Source organism: Rhinolophus ferrumequinum, chromosome 9 (genome assembly GCF_004115265.2).
Source record: "Rhinolophus ferrumequinum isolate MPI-CBG mRhiFer1 chromosome 9, mRhiFer1_v1.p, whole genome shotgun sequence".
Classification (NCBI taxonomy): domain Eukaryota; kingdom Metazoa; phylum Chordata; class Mammalia; order Chiroptera; family Rhinolophidae; genus Rhinolophus; species Rhinolophus ferrumequinum.
The window spans coordinates 11,134,314-11,154,548 of NC_046292.1; the positions used below are offsets into that span (position 1 = coordinate 11,134,314).

Genomic DNA, 20,235 nt, shown 5'->3' on the forward strand with positions numbered 1-20,235 from the left:
CGACCGAGTTGCATCTCGAGTAGGGCATGGCTTGTGTCCCACTGCTGGGATGAGGGCAGAAGCACCCACCCTTCCCTGGGGGGCAGTGCACGTGGTTTGGCTGGGGGATGTGGGCTCTTCTAAGGGAAGAACTGTGCCACAAACACGTCCCATGACGTGGGGGGTGGGCAGAAGAGAAGGGAACTGGCCCCGTGCCTCCTAGGGGCTGGCACTTACATGAGGCAAGTCCTTTGTCTTTCTGCCCCTGCAGGAGGAAGGAAGGTTAAGATACGGACACTGCAGTCAAAGCAATCTGACCTCACCTCTGACTACTTGTGTGACCTCTGAGCCTCAGTTTCCGTATCTGTAAAATGAGGATTGTAACCCACAGTTGTGAGGATTCAATGACAGACAATGCTACAAGATGTGTAACAAAGCCCCTGGAAGTATTACGACTATCAGATGAGAAAACAAAGGCCCAGACAGGGGGTTTGTCTAATGTGATCTGAAAAATTAGGAGGTGCCAGAAGGGCATCTGACTCAGTGGTATTAGGTAGGAGACAGGCATGGCTGAGCCAGGAAAATAGTGACTTTATTTGCTACACTGACAGCGGCTCTGAGAGGGGTTGGTTGGTGGCTGCTGTCTCTACGTGGGAGATCTGAAGGGGGGGACAATAGTTAGTATTTCCCCAGGTGGGGCAAGAAAGGCCAGGCTGGGCAGACTTGGCGCAGGAGTGTGACAAATGCCAACCTCAGGGCTGTGGGATCGGTGGTGGTATCTCTGAGATGGGGCCCAGTCGGTGGCTCTGAGGCAGGGAGATCCAGTGTCCAGGGCACGGAGAGGGTGCACTACCTCCCGGGCCCAGTGGGTGGCGGCCACGGCTGCTCGGCCAGCTCCTGCTCCAGCTGTTTGAAACGCTTCTTGGAGGCTCGTTTCGGCCGGAGCCACCGCAGGCAGGCTGGGAGGCACTGGTCCAGCACACTCTGCAGAGGACGGGGACAGTGGCAGAGGGGGCAGCTGCCGCCCAGTCCCATCCCGAGAGCCCCTCCAACCCCGACCCGGGCTTCGGGGCGGGCCCCACCTCCAGCATGAAGGCCCCCACAAAGTTGAAGGCAACCAGGCCCAGCAGCAGCAGCTTGAAGCAGGTGTCAGCGATGTTCGTCAGCGTCAGGGGTCCCCGCAGGGGGCCAGGGGCCAGGAGGAGGCCCACCAGGATGGAGCCCAAGAGCAGCAGGGCCACCAGGAAGGGCACTGGGGGTGGGGGAATCCGTCAGGCCATGGAGCCCCTGCACACTCACACGCAAGCCCAGTGGGAGCCCCCAAGGCACCAGCCCCCCACCGCACCCCACCCCACCACGCGGCAGCACCGTTGGTGTACAGCGGCCGGCGAAAGGGCGCCCCCCGGGAAACAGCTGCAGCCAGGATGAGGTACTGGAAGCTGGACATGGAGAAGACCACGGTGTTCTCATAGTTGGGCAGGTTGTCTGGCGCGGGCACCGTCCTGTTCAGAGGCACGAACCTGGGGGTGTGGAGACCAGGGCTCAGGGAACGCGTGTACAAAGGACAGGGCAAGGGTGGGGCTTGGGGGTGGCTCCCTACTCACCAGGGCTGGGCCACAGTCAGGAAGTAGCCCCCCAGCTGCACGCCAGCCACCAGTGCCACCTGCAGCAGCAGGCTGCTCAGCACGGGCACGCTGAGCAGTGCCCCTGGAGGCCGTGCCCGCCCCAGCGCCAGCGCTGGCCCCGTGCGGCTCATGAGCACGGCCACCGTGGTGGTGATGACCAGGTCGATGGCCAAAAACTGCATGTCACCCAGGTTGGTGTTGATCTGCCAGCAGGGGAGAGAGGGCAGAGGGAAAGGTAGCCCCATGTCTGACAGCGAGACAGCAGCTCTGCCCTTACAACGCCCCTCTCCCGGTCTGAGGGAGAAGGCCCCCCCCCCGCTGCCCTTGGGAGGCCTGAATCAGATGGGGCAGGTCCCCCACCTGCAGGGAACTCCCAACTTGAGGGGAGGCTTAGGCTCTGCCTTGTGGAGCCCCGAGGTTAACAAGGGGCACACAGATCCTGCCCTCGGGAAGCCCTATAGTGAAGGGGACACAGGGACAGATTCTAGTATAAGATCTGCACTGCTCCACAGTCCCCTGCTTTCTGTGGGGGAACGTGCTCAGAGCAGACAGGCTGAGACGGCCCTGAGCAGGGAGACAGGTGGATCCACGGGAAAGGGCAGGGGCCTTGGCTCTGTCCCACTCTCGCTTCCACCTGTTGTCCTGCCTGGGCTCTGCGTCAATGTCCCCCACGGACAAGGAGCTCCCAGAGGACAGGGACGAAATGTTAGCACAAGACATCTGTCATGTTTCTGAGGACGTACAGGCTCTGTGCTCAATGCTTTCATCATCTCACACAAGCCTGGCCACTGAGGCTCAGGACTCGCACTCCCCGCAAAGCTAGAAAGTGGCAGAGCAGGATTTGAGGCCACACCATCTATTCTAGACCCAGCCGAGCTCCTAACCATGCTGCTGAATGTCCTTGGCCTGGGCCTGGCCTGGGCCTGCTCTCGGGCACAGCTCTGTGCAGGGAGCTCTGCAGATACCCACCGTGTAGAGAATCAGGACGGACATGAACTGGGTCAGGCTGTACAGGGCCATATACTTGAAGACGCTGAAGGACGTGTCGAGGGAACAGCGGCCTTCCCTGGGTAGCAAGGTAAGAGAATTAGAGCGCCCCGGCTGGCTGACAGGCCAGCCCTCACCCACTGGCCTCCTGTCCACCTCACCTGATGACCATGGGCACACATTCAATGCTGGCCATGCTCGAGGTGAAGGGTGAGACCACTGAAGCCTCGGCCTGGGAGAGCGAGATGCCCACGTCTGCCGCCTTCAGGGCCCCGCAGTCATTGGCGCCATCCCCACACATGCCCACGCAGTACCTGACACAGGGGGGTGGGCAGGCGTGGACTGGATTCATACGCTGGCTATGAGCCTGCGAGGCGTCTCCTTATCTGTGAAAGGATCTCCCCCACCTACAGGCTTGCTGGCAGGACATGGGGATGGCTGGATCCCTGCTGCCCGTATGGTGCCTGGTACATAGCAAGAGCTCAGTAATTAAGTGCAATGACCACTTTCGCTTGATAGCCCCAGGACAGCCTGCATGGGTTCTCTCTGAGGGCCATGGAACTCTAATGCTTGCGGTGGGAGGGAGGGACTCCTGGACCCGCCCGCACCCCTGGGTCCCTTGCCCACGTGCACTCACTGAAGCTTCTGCAGCTCGCACACCAGCTGCGTCTTCTGCTCAGGAGCCATGCGGGCAAATACAGTGCCCTGGACCAGGACCTGGGAGCACAGTGAGGGGGGGGGGCTGAGGGGGACTCAGGTGGAGGTGGGGGAGCCAAGAGTCGGAAGCAGAGCAAGGGGAGGTGTGGGACGACCAGGGAGCCCGGGGCAGCCCTACCTTGGGCAGCAGCCTGGGAAAGTGCTTCATGAGGACACCAAAGGTGAACCCGCTGAGGGCCAGGTGGCTGAATCGGGGGTCTGGCTCCACGATGTAGCTTGAGGCCTGGTCAGAATCCTGGGGGCCCAGAAAGCTCTGCTCAGCTCCCCCTGCCCACCCCGGAGAGCTGGGGCCTGGCTCAGGTGACCTAGGGGTTGGGTCACCAGTGGAGTGTGTGGCAGGAACTCTGGGTCAGCCTCACCTTAGCCCCGTTCACAGCCACAGAGGACTCCACTGGCAGGAACTCAAGGGAGGCAGGCTGGCCCCTTTCAGGAGGAGTGGCATGGACGATGAGCAGACGCTCCTGGGTGCCCACCATGCCGCAGCTCTGGGCCACAGTGACAGCTGTCTGCAGGTTGTCCCCTGGGGGGCACGGGGCAACGTCAGGGTCCAGCTGCTATCCAGGGGAAACCATCCTCACCCTGACACTTATTAAGCGGGAACTGATGCCGGACAGAATCTGTCTGCCACGACGGGCTTAGTGAGCTCAGGTATGTTATCAACGTCTCTGAACCTGGTTTCCTTGTCTATAAGATTAGGCATAGAAGGTCTTGGCAACTGGGAGCCTAGCTTCGAGTCGCACATACACTACTTAGTGCTATAGGATTCTGCTGGAAAGTGTGTGTGTGTGTATCACAGACCTCCTGAGCCCCTCTGTGTCACTCTACGCCGGCCAGAATCTTTCTTTTCTTGCTCCATGAAATTGTCACAACCTTTGAGGCTGAAGTAATTTCCCCCATTTCTCAGAGGTGGAAACTAGACCTTGGACAGGTCACCCAGCAGGCACGTAGTCGGGTTGGAACCCAGGCTGTCCGACACCACCCTGGGGCTCTCTGGAAGTCACTCTACTCCTCTGAGCCTCACCTTCCTCATCTGTCAGATGGGGTGACAATGAGCACCTGGCAGGGACATGGTAAAGATCCACGGCATGTCTGACAAGGACCTGGCTGCAGCAGGGCCTGAAGGGATGCCTCGGGAAGTGACGCTGGTTACCTTCTCTCCTCACCAGCCCCTGCTGGTACCTGTCACCATGACGGTGCGGATGCAGGTGTTCCTCAGAGCCTGGATGACTGGTGCTGTCTGTGGCTTCAGCAGGTTCCGCATGACCAGCAGCCCCAGGAGGCTCAGCTCCCGCTCCACGGCGTCCCTGTGGGGTGCATCACAGGTCATGCAGCAGCCAAGGCCCCTCCCCTAGCCCTGGGCTCTGCCTATGCGGGGACCTCCCTCTGGCCATGCCTGGGCCTGAGGCTTGGTCCCCGAGGCCCACCTGGTCAGTTGCTGAGCTGCCTCCAGGCTGGGTGCGATGGGCAGTGGCTTCCCGGCGAGGGCCACAACGCGGTAGCCAGCAGCTGTGTAGTTCTGCAGCATCTGGGCGAAGTTGGTGGGCACTGCCAGGCAGAGGCAGGTGTCACGGGGACCAGAAAGTGGATACAAGGACAGAGGCGGGGCACCCACCCCATTTTGTGCCCAGGCCAACCAGCGGACTCTGTGGCCCGCCCCCTTCACCTGTCTCGGGGTTGCAGAGGCCTGCCACCAGCTCAGGGGAGCCCTTGACGTAGGTCTCGGGTTGTGCGGCCCCCAGCCACGCCACCACCACGTTCATGCGCTGCAGGGCTGACGAGAAGGGGAAGCGGCCGAGGATACTGACTGGTAGCGGGGGCTCCTCCTGCAGGGTCGGAGAGGCAGCTGAGGGGCCAGCCTACGGAGTCCTCCACTCCCATCCCACATCCCACCGGCAAACCCCCAGCTCACTGTGCCCTGCAGCTGGGGCTCCCGAACCGGGGGCCTCATCACAGCCAACACCTGGGTCCCAAATGCTGAGTCTGCAGCTGGCCCCTCCTCCAGGACCTGGGAAGCAGGCAGAGAAGGTGGCATCTGAGGGGCGGGGCTCTGGCTTGGGCTGGGGCAGCCAAGCGTCATGGAGAGGCAGCAGGAGAGATTCAAGTTAGACTTACGAATGACTTCCTTAATGGGAGACTGGAAAGAACAGAAGACTGTGGGCCTTGAGGTCAGGTGGACCCAAGTTCAAACTCTGGTTTTGTCACTTAGAAGCTACTGGGTGACCTTGGACAAGTTACTCCAACTCTCCCTCAGCCTCAGTTTCCTCCCTAAGAAGCAGGTTTTAAGCTTCCTTCCTAGGGCTATGGGGAGGAGTATGTGAGACAAGGGATGTGCAACAGAGTGCTGGCACGTAGTAGGTGTTCAGCAGTGGCCTCGGCCATTGTTATGACTGATGGCGGGCATAAGAGACCAGCCTGGAAGTCCTAGAATGAAGACCAGGTGGGTGTAGTTAGGGCCCAGCCGCCCAGAGGCAGGGGGCTGACCTGCTTGGCCTCCTCACCCAGCCAGTAGATTCCACCATCTTGAGGTCCATGGGGTCGCCCACTGGGGTGTCCTGGAGCCGGCTGAGGGCGTGGCAGGTGGCCAGTGCTCGGAGCAGGGGCCCCATGGGCAGGCGGCGGGGCTCTGGGACCAGTGGCAGGAAGGCCTGTCCCTTCAGGGGCACCACACCCATCACATCCAAGCCATCCTCAGTGAGGGTGCCTGTCTGCAGGGGGCAAGGGGGCGGGCCAGTGGTGAGGCCTGGGATGGGCTGTGCCCTGCTGGGCGGGGCGCCCACACCCCAGGCCAGGCGGGTCCCATGGAAGCCCTAGGAGCCAGAGCGGGAGACGGAAGAGGTCCTCTGTCGCCTCTGGGCCTTTGTCTGGCATCACTTCCTCTAGGAAGTCTGCTTCCTCTACCCTACAGTTGGGTCAGGTGGTCTTTACTTTGGGTTCCCACCCATGGCCTCTTTGCTCTCCCATCATTTATATATTCACTGCAGTACCAGGGAGAATGGCTGCACGCAATGTAAGTGTTGAATGAATGAATGAATGAATGAATGAATGAATGAATGAATGGTCTGCCTTTCCCACACAGTTTTCCAACTGCCCGGTGACACATCTGGCTCCTTGCTAGCCTGGGAGCTCTCTGAATATGACCATGCCCCACCCTTTCTGTTGAAAACCTCTCTGTCATCCCCCCTGCCCTCTGAATAACACCCAAACTCCTCACCAGAGCCACCAGCCTCTGCCCCCCTCTCCCCACTGCTCCCCAGACTCCACAGTCTGTTCCCCCAAAGAGCCACAACGCTTCCTTCTACCCACTCCCCCGCCCCCAAGCCCTGCCACATCTCGGTGTGGCCCCTTCCTCACTGAGGTCATCCAGGGACCTGTTCAGAGGAGCCTCAACTGCCCTCTATGGAAGTGACCCCATGTACCACCCATCATGTACCCCATTCATTTCCTCCCTAAAACCCACTACCACCTGCGGCTCTCTATTCTCCCTGGCTCATTCACTGTGGTGGGACACACATGTACACCCACGTCCACGGGACATCTCTGTGAGGGTCACTGACAGGTCCCCAGTACTGAAAGCAGCACTGGGCGCACAGTAGGCCCTCAGTGTTTCTTGAACAACTGAATAAATGATTTCGGACATTTCATCTGCCAGACCTCGAGCCCGACACGGGTGAGGGCTGGGGGTGGGGGCGCGCAGTTCCCCTGAGTATTTCTGCCCCAGGACACGGCTGGGCATCCAACAGGCCCTCAGTCGATGTTGCTGAGTGAAGAATGCAGGTGTGGAGGCCTGGCCGTGGTGCCCATGCCCGAGCCCCGTGCCAGGCCTGCCCATGGCCCCCACCTTGTCGAAGCACACCAGGCGGAGCTTGCCCCCCAGGTTGATGCGTAGAGGGTGAATGCAGAAGATGCCCTGGCTCCGCAGCCGGCCCTGGGCGTAGAGTGTGCACACAGTCATGGCCGCCGGCAGGGCAGGCGGCACCACCACCGTCACCAGGTCCAGAGCCCGGATCACAATCTCATTCACAGGCACCTGGCAAGAGGCACCGTGAATGCCAAGGGCCAGGCTGGGCCCTGGGCTCCCACCAGCAGCCTTCCCCCGCACTGGCCCCCAGGGCTTACCCGGTTACGGTGCAGGATGAAGATACTGTAGATGGTGCCGAGGAGCGCTGGGGAGACAGCATTGAACTCAGTGGGATTTGGGATGGAGCTTTCGGGGCCACCCGCGGAGTGAGGGGACACTCACCCAGGACAGAGAGGGCAGCCATAAACTTCATGCTGTGTTTGTAGAACTTGAAGTTGATGGGCCGGGGATGCAAGATGGAGCTCATCAGGCCTCCTTTAGCCGTGCAGAACCCTGGGAGGAAATGGGGAAACTGAGGCAGGGGACACTGAGGGCCAAGACAGGTCTCCCCACCCTACCTGCACCTTTGAGGTTCTAAGACATGATACTCTGTGGTTAAAAGTCACACAGTTTGGGGTCACATATGATGGCCCACAGGCCTTGCCCAGCCCTCGTGGGGTTTAGTAAAAACTGAATTAGAAAGTCAGATCTGGTTACACTGGGTCCCATTCCCATGTGGCAAGATCCTGCTCGAGTTGTATAGTAGTCCTCCCTTATCTGAGGGGGACATACAAGGTGTGACCAAAAAATACAGTGAATGTTAAAATTTAAAAACAAAAATTATAGTAAGACACATTGCCATTAATCCCCCTCAAAATACTCCCGCTCACTTCGAACACACTTATCCCATCATTCTTGCCACTTTCTGAAGCAGTTCTGGAAGTCCTCCTTCATGAGTGACTTTAGTTGTGCTGTGGTGGTGCCTTGATGTTCTGAATCGATTCAAAACGTTTTTCTTTTATGGTCATTTTTTTTTTAACTTTTATTTTATTTTAAGTGTGCTTTTCCAGGACCCATCAGCTCCAAGTCAAGTAGTTGTTTCAATCTAGTTGTGGAGGGTGCAGCTCAGTGGCCCACGTGGGGATCGAACCGGGAACCTTGTTGTTAAGAGCACCGCGCTCTAACCAACTGAGCTAACCGGCCGCCTTCCATTTATGGTCATTTTGACTTTGGGGAAGAGTCAAAAGTCGCACGGTGCCAGATCTGGTGAATACGGTGGATGAGGACACACCATAATGCTTTTATGTGACAGAAACTGCCATATACCAGAAGTGATGTGTGACATGGAGCATTGTCATAATAGAGGATGAAGTAAAGACACTCAGGAAAGAGGACCTTCCAGAACTGCCTCAGAAAGTGGCAAGAACGATGGGGTAAGTGTCTTCAAAGCAAGGGGAAGTATTTTGAGGGGGATTAATGGCAACGTGTCTTTTACTGTAATCAATTTTTTTATTTAAACGTTCACCATATCTTTTGAACACACCTCATATTCTAAGACCCTCAGTGGTGCCTGAAACCGTGGATAGTACCAAATCCTATATATACTGTTTTTCTTATATAGGTACATATCTTTTCACTTAAAGGAAGCACTTTACAGCTTCTCTTAGGCATATCCGAATTGCTAGCATCACTACTCTTGCACTTCGGGGTCTTTATTAAGTAAAAATAAGGGTTATGTGAACACAAGTGTTGTGATACCGTGACAATGGATCTGATAACCGAAATGGCTACTAAGTGACTAACAGGCAGGTAGAATATAGAGTATGGATACGCTGGACAAAGGGATGATTCACGTCCCCAGTAGGACGGAGCAGGATGGTCAGAGATTTCATCATGCTACTCAGAACGGTGTGCAATTTAAAACAAATGAATTGTTTATTTCTGGAATTTTTCCATTTCATATTTTCAGGCATTGATTGACTATAGGTAACAGAAACCACAGATAAGAGGGGGCTCCTGATGGGGATATGAAAGACAGTTTGGGGAATATAAACATTGTAGAGTGTCAGATGGGAACATGTCTTATTAGGGAGACCACTTCATGGATAGTGTACTGTGTTTCCCCGAAAATAAGACCTAGCTGTACAATCAGCTCTAATGCATCTTTTGGAGCAAAACTTAATATAAGACCCGGTCTTATTTTACTATAATATAAAACCGGGTCTAATATAATATAATATAATATAATATAATATAATATAATATAATATAATATAATACCAGGTGTTATATTAATTTTTGCTCCAAAAGACGCATTAGAGCTGACTGTCTGGGTAGGTCTCATTTTCGGGGAAACACGGTAGATGCCTGACCACTGCACTGTACACCTGAAGCTGAAGTTGAATAATATTGTATGTCAACTATAACTTGATATATATAGTCACGGGACGTAGAGTACAGCATAAGGAATAGTCAATGGAATGGTAATAGACACACGATGTCAGAGGGGCAATAGATTGGGGTTATCCCTTTGTGAGGGGTGAAATGTTTAATGATCGCATTGTTTTGTACACCTGAAACTAACAAAACAATAAAAAGAGGAGGCTCCTGTGTAGCACTGCCCCCTTCCTACGGGGTGGGCTCTTTCCTGCTTGCCATATCCCTGCCCATTCCAGCCAACCCCAAGCTGGGGTGGGATTTGCCCAAGGTCCCGCAGCAGGGCAGTGGCATAGATGGGTCCCACCCTGCCCTGCGTCACCTCTGTCTAGGTGCTGGGCCCAGCACACCTCCTGCTTGCCTGACTCCTACCTGTCCGGGTCACCACTGCCAGTACGTGGGGTCCTACGAAGGCCCGGGCCTGCAAGATGAGCGTCCCACAGAAGAGTGTGTGCCGCCGGTGGGTCTCTGGGCAGTAGGGCACCGGCCCCTCCAGCAGGGCTGTCTTGAGCACTGGAATGCTCTCCCCTGGGACGGACATGGTATGAGATCCATGACGGCCTCCATGCCACTCCCTCCTCCCAAGACCAGGAGTTATGCACAGAATTGTGTCATACGCCCATGGCCTCGTGTAACTCTTCTAACCATGTATGAAGAAATCATTGCCCCCAATTTACAGAGAGGGATATTGAGGCTGAGAGAGAGCAAACACGGAGACACAGTGAGACAATCCTGGAAGGGTGTGTGCCAGCCAATTACCAGGAACCGTCTCTTAGGGGAGCCAGAAAGGGTGCGTGCACACGCATGTGCATAGCGGGGGGAACAGAGGCTGGGAAAGACTTTCTTCTTCTGTCGGCGTTACTTTATAACAAGCTGTATTATTTTTATAATTCAAAGCACTAAAGATGTTGACATGAGGGAACTTAACCTCTGTAAAGCCCTGAGCCCACTGCCTGGTAGAGTAGCGACCTCTTACTGAGGATCTAAGGGGTGTGGGATCAGCAAGTGCTGAAGCCAGAATTGTTGGCTGAGCACAAGAGGAAAAGAAAACTCAAACTAAAGGTTCTGCCGCTAAAAGGCTAAAAGGCTGGGGGGCTTGGTGGCAGGGAAGGACGTGCAGGAGGCCACGGGCCCGGGGCTGGGGCTGACCGGTCAGAGAGCTCTCGTTGACCATGCATTCTCCAGCCACCAGCGCAGCATCGCAGGGCATCAGCCCGCCCTCCTGGGGCAGCATCAGGCAGTCTCCGGGCACCAGCTCACTGGAGTCGACCCATTCCTTCTCTGAGGGCAAGCGGGAGCCTCAGTATGGCCCAGGCCCTCCCCCGTGCCTGGCTACCTCCCCCAGCCTCCCTCCCTTCCCCAGTTCTCACCTCCCCCAGGCCGGCACACGCACACCTGCACGGACAGCTTGACCATGTCCCTCAGGGTCTGGCTTTGCTGTGGACAGGGGGACCAGGGCGGAGTGGGTGGGCGAGGACCCCCTCGAGGACCCACCTGCCCCACCCTGCCCACCTCCCATCGCCCACCTTTCTGGTCTTGTACAGCGACAGGCAGATGGAGATGGAGGAGATGAGGAAGATGCATAGGGCGTACCAGTAGTAGTGGTCTGCCAGCCACAGCCCGATGCTGAAGGCCTGGAACCCATAGTAGGGGTTCAGTGCCTGCGGGAGGGGCGGGTGGCAGTGTCAGGGCCTGTGGCCCCTGAAGCAGCCCAGCCACAAGGAGCAAAGGGACCAAAAGCTGCCACAGGCCTATAGCCAGGCGCTTCTCCTGGTCAGTGCCTGCGGACGTCCCTCGAACCCCCAGCTTCTTCATTCTGAAGAGGATTTACATGCCTGGCCCCCGAGAAGTACTTCATCTAAGTGTTATACAACAGTGATGACAATTCCACAAGGCAGATGCTACGACCAGCTCTATTTTACAGATGAGGAAACGGAGGCACAGAAGGGTTACATCACTTTCCTAAAACATAGCTCCCAAGTGGCTGACGGGTTTACATGAGGCCAGACTCCGAGACCTCCTCTCCCTCTCACAGGTGTCAGCCCTCACTCAGAGGGCTGGGATGGCAACTGCACTCCAGATGTGTCTGGGTCACTGGCTTCCCTTTGTCCCTGTGTGGCCTTTGCCATGCCTACCTCTGAAGCTCAGGGTCCTCATGTCTGAACGGCGTGTCCCTACTAGTCCCTACTCACTAGACTCTGGGGAGAACGAAAGAGGATGGTGCACAGAAAGGACCTCGGTTCTGGAGCATGGCTCGTGGCACAGAGCAGACACCTGGGCTGTGTGGGTTCACCTCTTGGCCTCCAGGCCCCCTCTGGACCAGAACCTCTAATTCCTCGTCCTAAGCTGACAGTATTATGGAGAAGGGATAGCTGGTCTGGTCTGCCACTATCAGGCCCAGAGACAGCCTACCTCGTCCAGCAGCAGCTGCGGATAGGACTTGACAGGCACACTGATGACGTTGGGGCCATAGATGGCCCTCCTGTGAGAGGAGACGTGGCAGAGCCATCAGACGGAGGGAGCTGGGGCAGCTGGACCCTCCGGGGGCAACAGAGCTCCCCATTTTATGGCTGGGGAAACCAAGGCCCAGAGAAGGCAGATGACTGGAAGAAGGCAACACCTGGGTAGCGGGCAAGATAGGAGTCCCCAGCTCTCAGGACACTTCTGGTTCAAGGCAACACGCACCTCACAGTTTGGTCCTGGAGGCCGAGGCCCAAGCGGGAGTGGTGGATGTCATCGCAGGTGCGGCCGTGGTCCAGCAGGCTGGGAAAGGTGGGAAGGGGACACTTGTGTAGGTGATGGGGCCTGAGCTCCGCATCCCCCACCCCTTCGGGCCCACTTCTGCCACACTGAGCTAACCAGGAAAAAGCAGGTCCCTCACTAACTCTGGGCTTAACGTTCTCCTTTGGTTCCTCTGGGCCCCAACCATCTCAGTGAGGAAAGAGAACAGTGAGAGACGATGGTAATATTTAATAATGACAACAGCAATGAATGATGCCTTAGGTAAGTCACTTAACCTCTCTGTGCCTCAGTTTTCTCATCTGCAATATGGGTGTGGTGACAGCACCTATCTCACAAGGGTACAGACAGACTGAACGAGATAAGCCATGCAAAGTGCTTGGACAGGGCCTGGCCCTACTAAGGGACAAACACATCAGAGATTTCTGCTGCTCTTTGTAGCAGAGGCTGTTGGTGCCATCCCCACACCTTGGCACTCACCTCTGCACGATACAGAAGCTTATGGCAAACACCTATCTTTACCTAAGGGCTTCTCCTGGCTGCGGGAGCTCGCTCTGCCCGTGAAGCGCCAAGGAGTTCCCCAGGAGCAGCCCGTCACCAGCAACGGTAGGGAGGCGATGCACAGGTACCATGGCCTCCTCACTCTACGTGTGCCCAAGGAGATTTCCTAGGGGACAGTGCTTTCTGGGATCACCTTCCACATTAACTCCCTGCACTTGAATCCCTGTCTCGGGGTCTGCTTCTTGGGGCTCAAGCTCAGCCGTGTCGTGAGTTCACATGTATCAAGCACTTAATAGGTGGCAGAGCAGGGACCGGACCCCACAGATGGTCTGAGCCCTGTGCCTACTTCGGCCTGAGGCGATGCCAGCTTTACACGAAGCCAATGAATGTATTTCACTGTCAAAATAGTCCCAGGACGCAGGGATTCCCTTCATCCCCTACTTACAGAGACCCTATGGCCCACAGAGGCTCAGTGACTTGCCCGTGGTTGCAGGAGGGCAAGGCATAGAGCTGAGGGGAGCCCAGGCCAGGCCACTTCCTGCCACGTGTTCTGCCCAATGCAGCACAGCTGTGGAAGGTGGGGTCAGCCTCGAAACCTGGCCCCTACCTGACTTGGCAGAAGGCCTGCTGGGTCTCGATCCAGACATAGCGCTGGCCCTGGAAGAGGTAGTACCGCAGGACCTGCTGCTGGGTGGGAGAGAAGAGAGGCTGGGCTGGAGGCAGCCCAGGAGCAGAGTGCGTGTGGGGGAGGGGAGGGCCCAGTGTCACAGCAAAGAGGCTGAGAGGCTTGGAGTGTAAAGGGGGACAGCCAGCATCCCGGATATTTGTGACAACAGAACCAGAGGTGCCTGGAGAACATGGAGTCCACCCCAAGCCCTCATTGTACAGAGTGTGTAACTAAGACCAGAGAGGGGCAAGGATTGTCCAGAACCCACCTGTCCACTCACTGCCTCTTCCCTCCTGTGGAGCGGGGTGGTGTCCTTCCATGTCCCCTCTGGTACTGCCCCCACAGCTGCCTGGCTCCGGCCATCCTCTGCCTGGGCCTGTGGGGGCAGCTCCAGGCTGGGGAAGGCGGTAGGAGTTACCGTGGAGTTCTAGAAGCTGCCCCAGCACCTCCCCTGCCCTCCCGTGGGTGGGAGGCACCAGGGTCAGAGCTTTTGCGGGTGGGGGGCTGCAGGAGCACAGGCATCTGGGGAGGGCGACGGGGCTGCCTCACCTGCCCTCGCTGATGGCCTCCGTCTGCACCTGGACAGTGTAGAGCTGCCACGAACTATCCTGGAACATGTGGGTGTGGACTCAGTTCTGGAAGACAGCCCTCCCCTCCCAGACCTTCCCCACAGCCAGGTACCAAGGATGTAGGTGACCTCCTCAGGAACCACCCAACCCGCTGCTTCTGTCCACAGCTCAGATGAGAAAGCTATGGTCCAGTGAGAACCACCTCCGCGAGGTCCCTCAGAAAGGAGGCTGGGAACCTGAGCGTACGCCACCCCGCACCGGCCCCACCGCCACTGCTCCTCAGCTCGGGGCTGCCCTGCTTGGCCTCTTACCTCTTTGTCTCTTATTTCGATGACGAGTGTTTCGGCGCGGGCCAGGTTGCATGGCTGGAGCCGCAGCCACACCCCCCATGCCGGCTTCCACCGGAAGAGCAGCAAGGGGATCCCTGCCATCACCCAGACCACGACGTGATAGCCTATAACCCTCCATGGACTGCCACAGTAGCCGCTGAGCCTCTGTGGACACAGGTGAGAGAAGGCCGAGGTAGGGGCAGAGCGGGGGCTGGCGGAGAAAGCCGGAGGCCTCGGGGGGCTGGGGTTTTAGTCCCACCTGGGGTTCCCCCGCCCTTTCCTTGCCCACGTACCACGGATGAAACTGAGGAGTTGAGGGGATCTAGAGATGTCTCTATCGTCAGGGTCCCATAACTGGCGGGCGTGTTGCCCACGAGAGGGCTGCTGTCTGTGGACAGAAAAAAAAAGGTCATAATTGGGGTGGGGAGGATGCTCCTCTTTATTTCTTTAAATATAAGAAGCATCATCATTTTATAAGCTGGTGTGATAGATCCAATAGCTCAAGTCTTCCTGGGTCTGTTATCCAGCTGGTCTGTTTGGTTCTCACTCAGCGTCTTGTTTCCTTGTATGTCTGGTGATTTCTGACTGGCTGTGGGCCCAGACTGGGGGAATGCGGCCTGGTGAGCACCGTGAGCTTCCACAGAACTCACACATCCAGCTGTTAGCTTCCGGGGAGTTCTGTGTCCCACTTTTCCCTCCGGTCCCCACCCTGAGGGCAGGATTGGATTGGCTGGCTGTTGATCCTTATGCAACACACCCCTGCCCAGCACAGGCCTGGCAGTGAGGTGATGCTGAGAAGTGGAGTCTGGGCTGATAAAACATCAGGCCCGCCTTTGAGGGTAGCCCCACTCCAAAGATGGAACGGGGGTGAGGGAGGAACCCAGCCTCTGGAGGTGGGCCGGGGAGGACGGGCAAGCTGAGCAAATCCCCACCAGGTCTGTGGAGAGAAGCTGCTACGTGCTCGGGCCCAGCTGAACAGTTACCAGCGTTCCTTCTGTGAGGAAGCCCCTACTATATCATCCCCATTTTACGGATGGGTAAACTGAGGCTCGGGGAACACCACCATGTGGCTTTATTGCAGAAATTCTTTTTTCTCCTGTCTCCTCCACTGTAGAGCTGTGGTCTTAGCGGGGCAGGCCAACAGTGGGTGTTTTGAGGCCCTACAGGGGATGGGGCTCACTGCTCCCACCCTTGAGCAGCCTCTGCTAGGGTTTCTCTAACTGTGGTCCCTGGACCACCTGAGCACCTGTTAGACATGAAGGTGCCCGGGCCCTGCCCCAGACCTGGAGCAATGATGGTGGTGCTGGCCATCTGCACGAGTCAGAGAGCCTCCGGAAAAGTTCACCAAGGGGGTGGGAAGCCAGGCTGGGGGTGGGAGAGGAAGGAGGGCGTAGGGCTGATGGTGATCTGGGCTCCCTCGCTCCCCTTCCCCAAATGGAGCCTTGCAGAGAACTGATCTAAGTTTCCAGTCAACAAGCCGCTCAGGGTGTCCCAGGCAGCTGCCACTGTCACAACATCCCAGCCCCTGAGCTGCTCCATCCCCAAACACACGGGATTCCGCAGCATCCTGCCACCCCCTCCCCGCCCAGCCCAACAGCAACCATAACAGTACATTTATTATCTCCTTTTCTGGGGAAGAAAATGAGGCTCAGAGAGGTGAAGTAACTTGCCCGAGGTCACAGAGCAAGTCCATGGTAGTGTTGGGATGGATGTGCGCCCAGGCAGGCAGGCCCACGTGGGTTTTGATCCCTCTGCTACATCAGCTGGGAACACCCTGAGGATTGGGGGCCATGTGTCCCCATCAGCCCAGGCAGAGTCTGTTCTCTCCTATCCCAGCCTCCACACCTCCTTGCCTCATGACGGTAATGATAATAATTACTATGGTAATGACCATAATAAGAGCAGCCAATATCCATTAAGCTCTTCCCAGCTGACAAGAGCCACTCTGAGACTTTACACGAATTAGCTCATTTAACCTTCCAGCACCCATGATGAGGGAACTCATTTTACAAATAAGGGAGTTGAAGCTGAGGCACAAAGACCCCTAATAAATGGGGGAGCTGGGAACTCTGAGCCTAGCTCCTGTGCTTTTGGGGCCCCTTTGGGAACTTTCAGAAAACGGCACAAGCCCTGCACTTCCTGAAGCCTCTCAACCTGATGACTCAAAACCATAGTAGCCCAAGCCCCGCCTACAGCCAAGCCCTCTCCATCCACTCAGGTGACTCAGGAAACAAACAAATGGAGCCACCAGCTCCAGGAACACAGACACACAGACACACAGACACACACACACACAGACACACACACGAAGCCTGTCGTGCACGCATGCGTGGGGCCTGTAGCCCTCAACCATCAGGGTCTCCGGCCAGCGGTAGTCTCAAGGCCGGAGAGGCAGGAGTCCAGGTCAGCCTTCTTTCCTGGGGCTCACAGGTCAGCCCAGCCCGGGTCCCCTAGAGTGGGCCCTTTCACTCTCTGGTCCCAGCCCAGTCCAGTCTGTGAGTGAGGCTTGTCGTGACATCATTTCCTTCCCCTCCTGAGGACAGCCCATAGACAACAAACAGCTGGGTCCCCTGCTCTGTGGTGAGCGCAGGGGAAAGTCTGGGCTGGCTCCAGACCTGGCTCCCAGTCTGGGGGCAGAGGAGCAGGCATTCAGGACAACTAACGAGTCTGGTAACACTGGATTCTCAGGTCCTTGGCCACCAACAAGCTACAGACCTCTCCCCGCCCCACTTCAAAAGGCCGGAAGTCCCCTTTGTTCCTGGAGTCCCTGCTGTTTCTTATGGCAGGAGTCCCTCACCTGCCCTGGAAACTCACTGAGTGGGGCTGGGTGGGTAGTGTTTCATGTCTTATGGTTGTTCTCTGTATGTTTCTATGGTGTAAGGGGAAACAGCACCTCGGGTTGTAAAGGGCTGACAGCCCAGGTCCTGCTCCAAGGGCTTTACATATGTTAATTCATTTATTCCTATGAAGTGGGTATTACTTTTATCCCTAGTTTACAAATTAGGAAACTGAGGCCCAAAGAGGTGAAGTAAGTGGGTCAAAGGCCATGTAGCCAGCGAGGGGTGGGATGTGGATCCAGGCAGTGTGGCTCGAGGGTCCATGCTCTGAACCCCGGCACCACCACCACCATCAGCATCGTCACCATCAGTAACTGTGCTCCTGGCTCTTATAAGCAAGCCAGGTTTTGCGAGGCAAGTGGCTTAGCTTCTCTGGATTTCGACTTCCTATCTCTACGATCATAGCCCTGAAGCAGCTGGCACAGGAGGAAGCACGAGCGACCACCACCCACGGTGTCTGAAGTTCCAGAAGCCTGGCCCTGCACAGGCGGGCGCTGCCGGCTCCCCTGCCAGGGAGGCGTGGCTCTGTTCTGACCCATTTCTCAGGCTCCCTTCCATTTTCCTGTCATCCTGCCAGAAAACCCACAGCTGTGCCACTGCTCCCACAGGCACTTGACAGCTTCTGCCTTAAAATCCTCAGGCGGACAGGAAAGAAGCCAGCAGCATGCTGGCTCGACCTCAGCTGTCACTGTGTTCGTGCTGATCTGACTTCATCCTGCAACAATCCTGCAACTTCTCCGATTTTACACCTGAGAAAACGGAGCCTCGGAGAAGCAGTCTGCCCATGGATTTGTCTCGCAGCTGGAAAGGGCACGTCTTACTCCAAAGTCTCCTCTGCGCATTTCCCCCAGATCCACCAACACCCATCATGACCTCAGGCTTGCACAGGCATCATCGCCCGTCCTGTTCACAGTGCCTGGCACATGGCTGGGGCTTAGGAACCATTTATGGGATGGATGAATGAATGAATGAATGAATGAATGAATGCACATCTCACTGGCATGACAGCATGGAAGCGATGATGCTACGAGTCACTGTGTCCATCTCTTGCCTCTGGGTCAATCAGCTGTGAAGTTCAGAGGGCCTCGCCAGTGACCATTTTGTGCCCCTCTCACTTTCTCACTTCCTCCAGGATGTAAACAATGTCCCCTGTGGGAAGTTCTTTCTGGTGTCTATCACACAGTTGTCATTTTACAAGGATGCTCTCCCAGTCAACTGTGGGGAGAGGAGCCTGAGGAAGAAGTCACATCTGTGGAAAAACTAGTTTCTCGGCAGTCAAGGTCAAGCCCAGGGTGCTCTCTCCTGCAGGACACCCATCAAAACACTCTGAGGTGCTTGTTTATCTCTATTCACATCTCAGTCTCCCCAGGGATGGCACAGGAAGGGCAGGCCAGCCAGTATCTGATCCCTCCTGTACCAACAGCTCAGGGCAGGCACACGCAGGCAGCACATGGGATGAGAATACTTTCACGATTGTATTGCTCTTCTGAATAAAAGTGACTGATCTTCACCCATAACCCTCTGAGGGAGGGACTACTATTATCCCCATTTTACACCTGGGAAAACTGAGGAACAAAGCTTCCAAGTGCTTTGCCCAGATCATACAGCTTGAAAGGGGAGAAGCTGGATAGGAGTCAATCTGAATGAACACATGCCTCTCCTCTCATCCTCACAGCCACCCCATAAAAAGCATGGATTAGGATCCCCATTTAAAATGAAGCACTAACAGGTTGATTAAGAGGTCCAAGTCTAGATTTGAACCCAGCCTGACTCTCCGGCCCTGGGGCAGTGCTATCAGCACTGCAGAGCAGAGGGGCTGGAGTCAAAAGACCTTTGAGAACCTCTTGTTTCCTGAGGAAGCCCTGGTTTCCTGCTGGCAGAGGCCCAGGGCAGCACTGCTGTGGTTCCCTTGTGGCCAGGGGCTCCTTTCCACTGCCAGGCTAGGGGCATGAGGGACCATCTGCCAGCAGCACCCTGATCCTTGAATCTGGAGTCCAGGGGCCATCTTTCCTCAGCTTTTCCCTTCCCTCACCCTGGGTGCACTTTAGACTTTGGGGGGGTGGAGACTGAGGGAGCAGATAAGAAAGGAGAGATCTAAACTGAGGGGGTCTGTAGCTACACAGAGGATGCTTAAGCCCTGGTGGGGTCTTTGCTAGGTCTGGAGTCTGAGTGACCCACACAGAGATGAGACCCCCCCCTCCCCAATAGGAGAGGTCTAGTGGCCTCATTCACAACAGGTAGCATTTAAATTAGGCTTTGAAAAGGATGGGCCTGCGACAACTGGCCTGGGATAGATAACAGGGAAGGTGTGGTCCTTGGACCTGGGTGCCGAAAGGCTTCCTCTGTGGGCCTGCGGCAGGAGATCAGAGTGGCGTTTCGTGCACCGGGACACTTTGACCCAGGGACTCAGGAGCACTGGCTTCTCCAACCCCACTCATTAATTCAGCTAAGAAGAAAAACTCCAAGTCTCTTCCCCCACCTGGATATCCGTCACACTCACGAGAGCGAGTCCAGTGGGAGTGGGCGCATCTAACCCCCACCATCGCGGGCATCCAATTACCCCTCGCACAAGCGCCGGGAGCTTCTTCTCCCAGGGCTGTAGGAAGGAGGAGAGGGGACGACTCTGCCCGTCGCCATCCCGGGCTCCTGGCCTCTTTGGGAAGGGCCCCACGGCTGATTCCTCGTGACAGGGAAGGGGACGGGCGGGGGGATCCCCCGGGATCGCTCCCCTGACTCGCGACCCCACAGTGGGGATGTCGCCCCACGGCAGCTGCGACGACTGGCGGCCCGGAGACCGCGCCCGGTTCTTGTTCGGCCCATGCCGCTCCCTCACCTGCGCTCATGTTGATTCCTCGCGCTCATCGCCGGCCCCGGCGCTGCGGCCCGTGGCCCTGGCCCGGGCGTCGCGATGGCCCGCAGCGGGGGCGCAAGGCGGAGGGCGGGGGCGCAGCGGAGCGAGGAGGCCTGGGGCAGCTGCAGCGCCCAGCAGCGAGCACGCCTGGAAAGATGCC

General features: G+C 56.8%; 1 protein-coding gene across 5 annotated transcripts; it reads right to left on the minus strand.

The window, feature by feature from the left end:
* Positions 1–548: 548 nt before the first annotated feature.
* Positions 549–20,235, minus strand: ATP13A2 (ATPase cation transporting 13A2). Of its 5 annotated transcripts, none has more exons than XM_033114763.1 (29): positions 20,058–20,235; positions 14,681–14,775; positions 14,370–14,552; positions 14,039–14,097; positions 13,758–13,884; positions 13,430–13,509; positions 12,268–12,345; positions 11,995–12,064; positions 11,109–11,243; positions 10,953–11,019; positions 10,732–10,863; positions 9,955–10,110; positions 7,549–7,659; positions 7,425–7,471; positions 7,147–7,335; positions 5,807–6,013; positions 5,218–5,313; positions 4,972–5,131; positions 4,733–4,853; positions 4,488–4,612; positions 3,668–3,828; positions 3,427–3,543; positions 3,229–3,308; positions 2,753–2,905; positions 2,574–2,670; positions 1,584–1,807; positions 1,348–1,499; positions 1,062–1,231; positions 549–963 (listed from the first exon to the last, which is right to left on the minus strand). In XM_033114763.1, the coding sequence occupies exons 1-29, from the start codon at positions 20,065–20,067 to the stop codon at positions 829–831; spliced, it is 3,537 nt and encodes a 1,178-aa protein (XP_032970654.1). In that variant the 5' UTR covers positions 20,068–20,235; the 3' UTR covers positions 549–828. The 5 variants fall into 5 exon arrangements, with proteins under 5 accessions (XP_032970654.1, XP_032970653.1, XP_032970652.1 ...); XM_033114762.1 differs by lacking the exon at positions 20,058–20,235 and adding an exon at positions 19,704–19,782 and having other exon boundaries at positions 13,430–13,506; XM_033114761.1 differs by lacking the exon at positions 20,058–20,235 and adding an exon at positions 19,704–19,782.

Excerpts from the sequence above, each read along its gene's own strand:
- ATP13A2 (XM_033114761.1), bottom strand. The coding sequence starts at position 19,776 with ATGCCCGCGATGGTGGGGGTTAGATGCGCCCACTCCCACTGGACTCGC. Across the intron at positions 10,111-10,731 it reads CAACGAGAGCTCTCTGACCG|GGGAGAGCATTCCAGTGCTC; the intron begins GTCAGCCCCAGC and ends TGTCCGTCCCAG. Across the intron at positions 5,132-5,217 it reads AGCCCCAGCTGCAGGGCACA|GAGGAGCCCCCGCTACCAGT; the intron begins GTGAGCTGGGGG and ends CCGACCCTGCAG.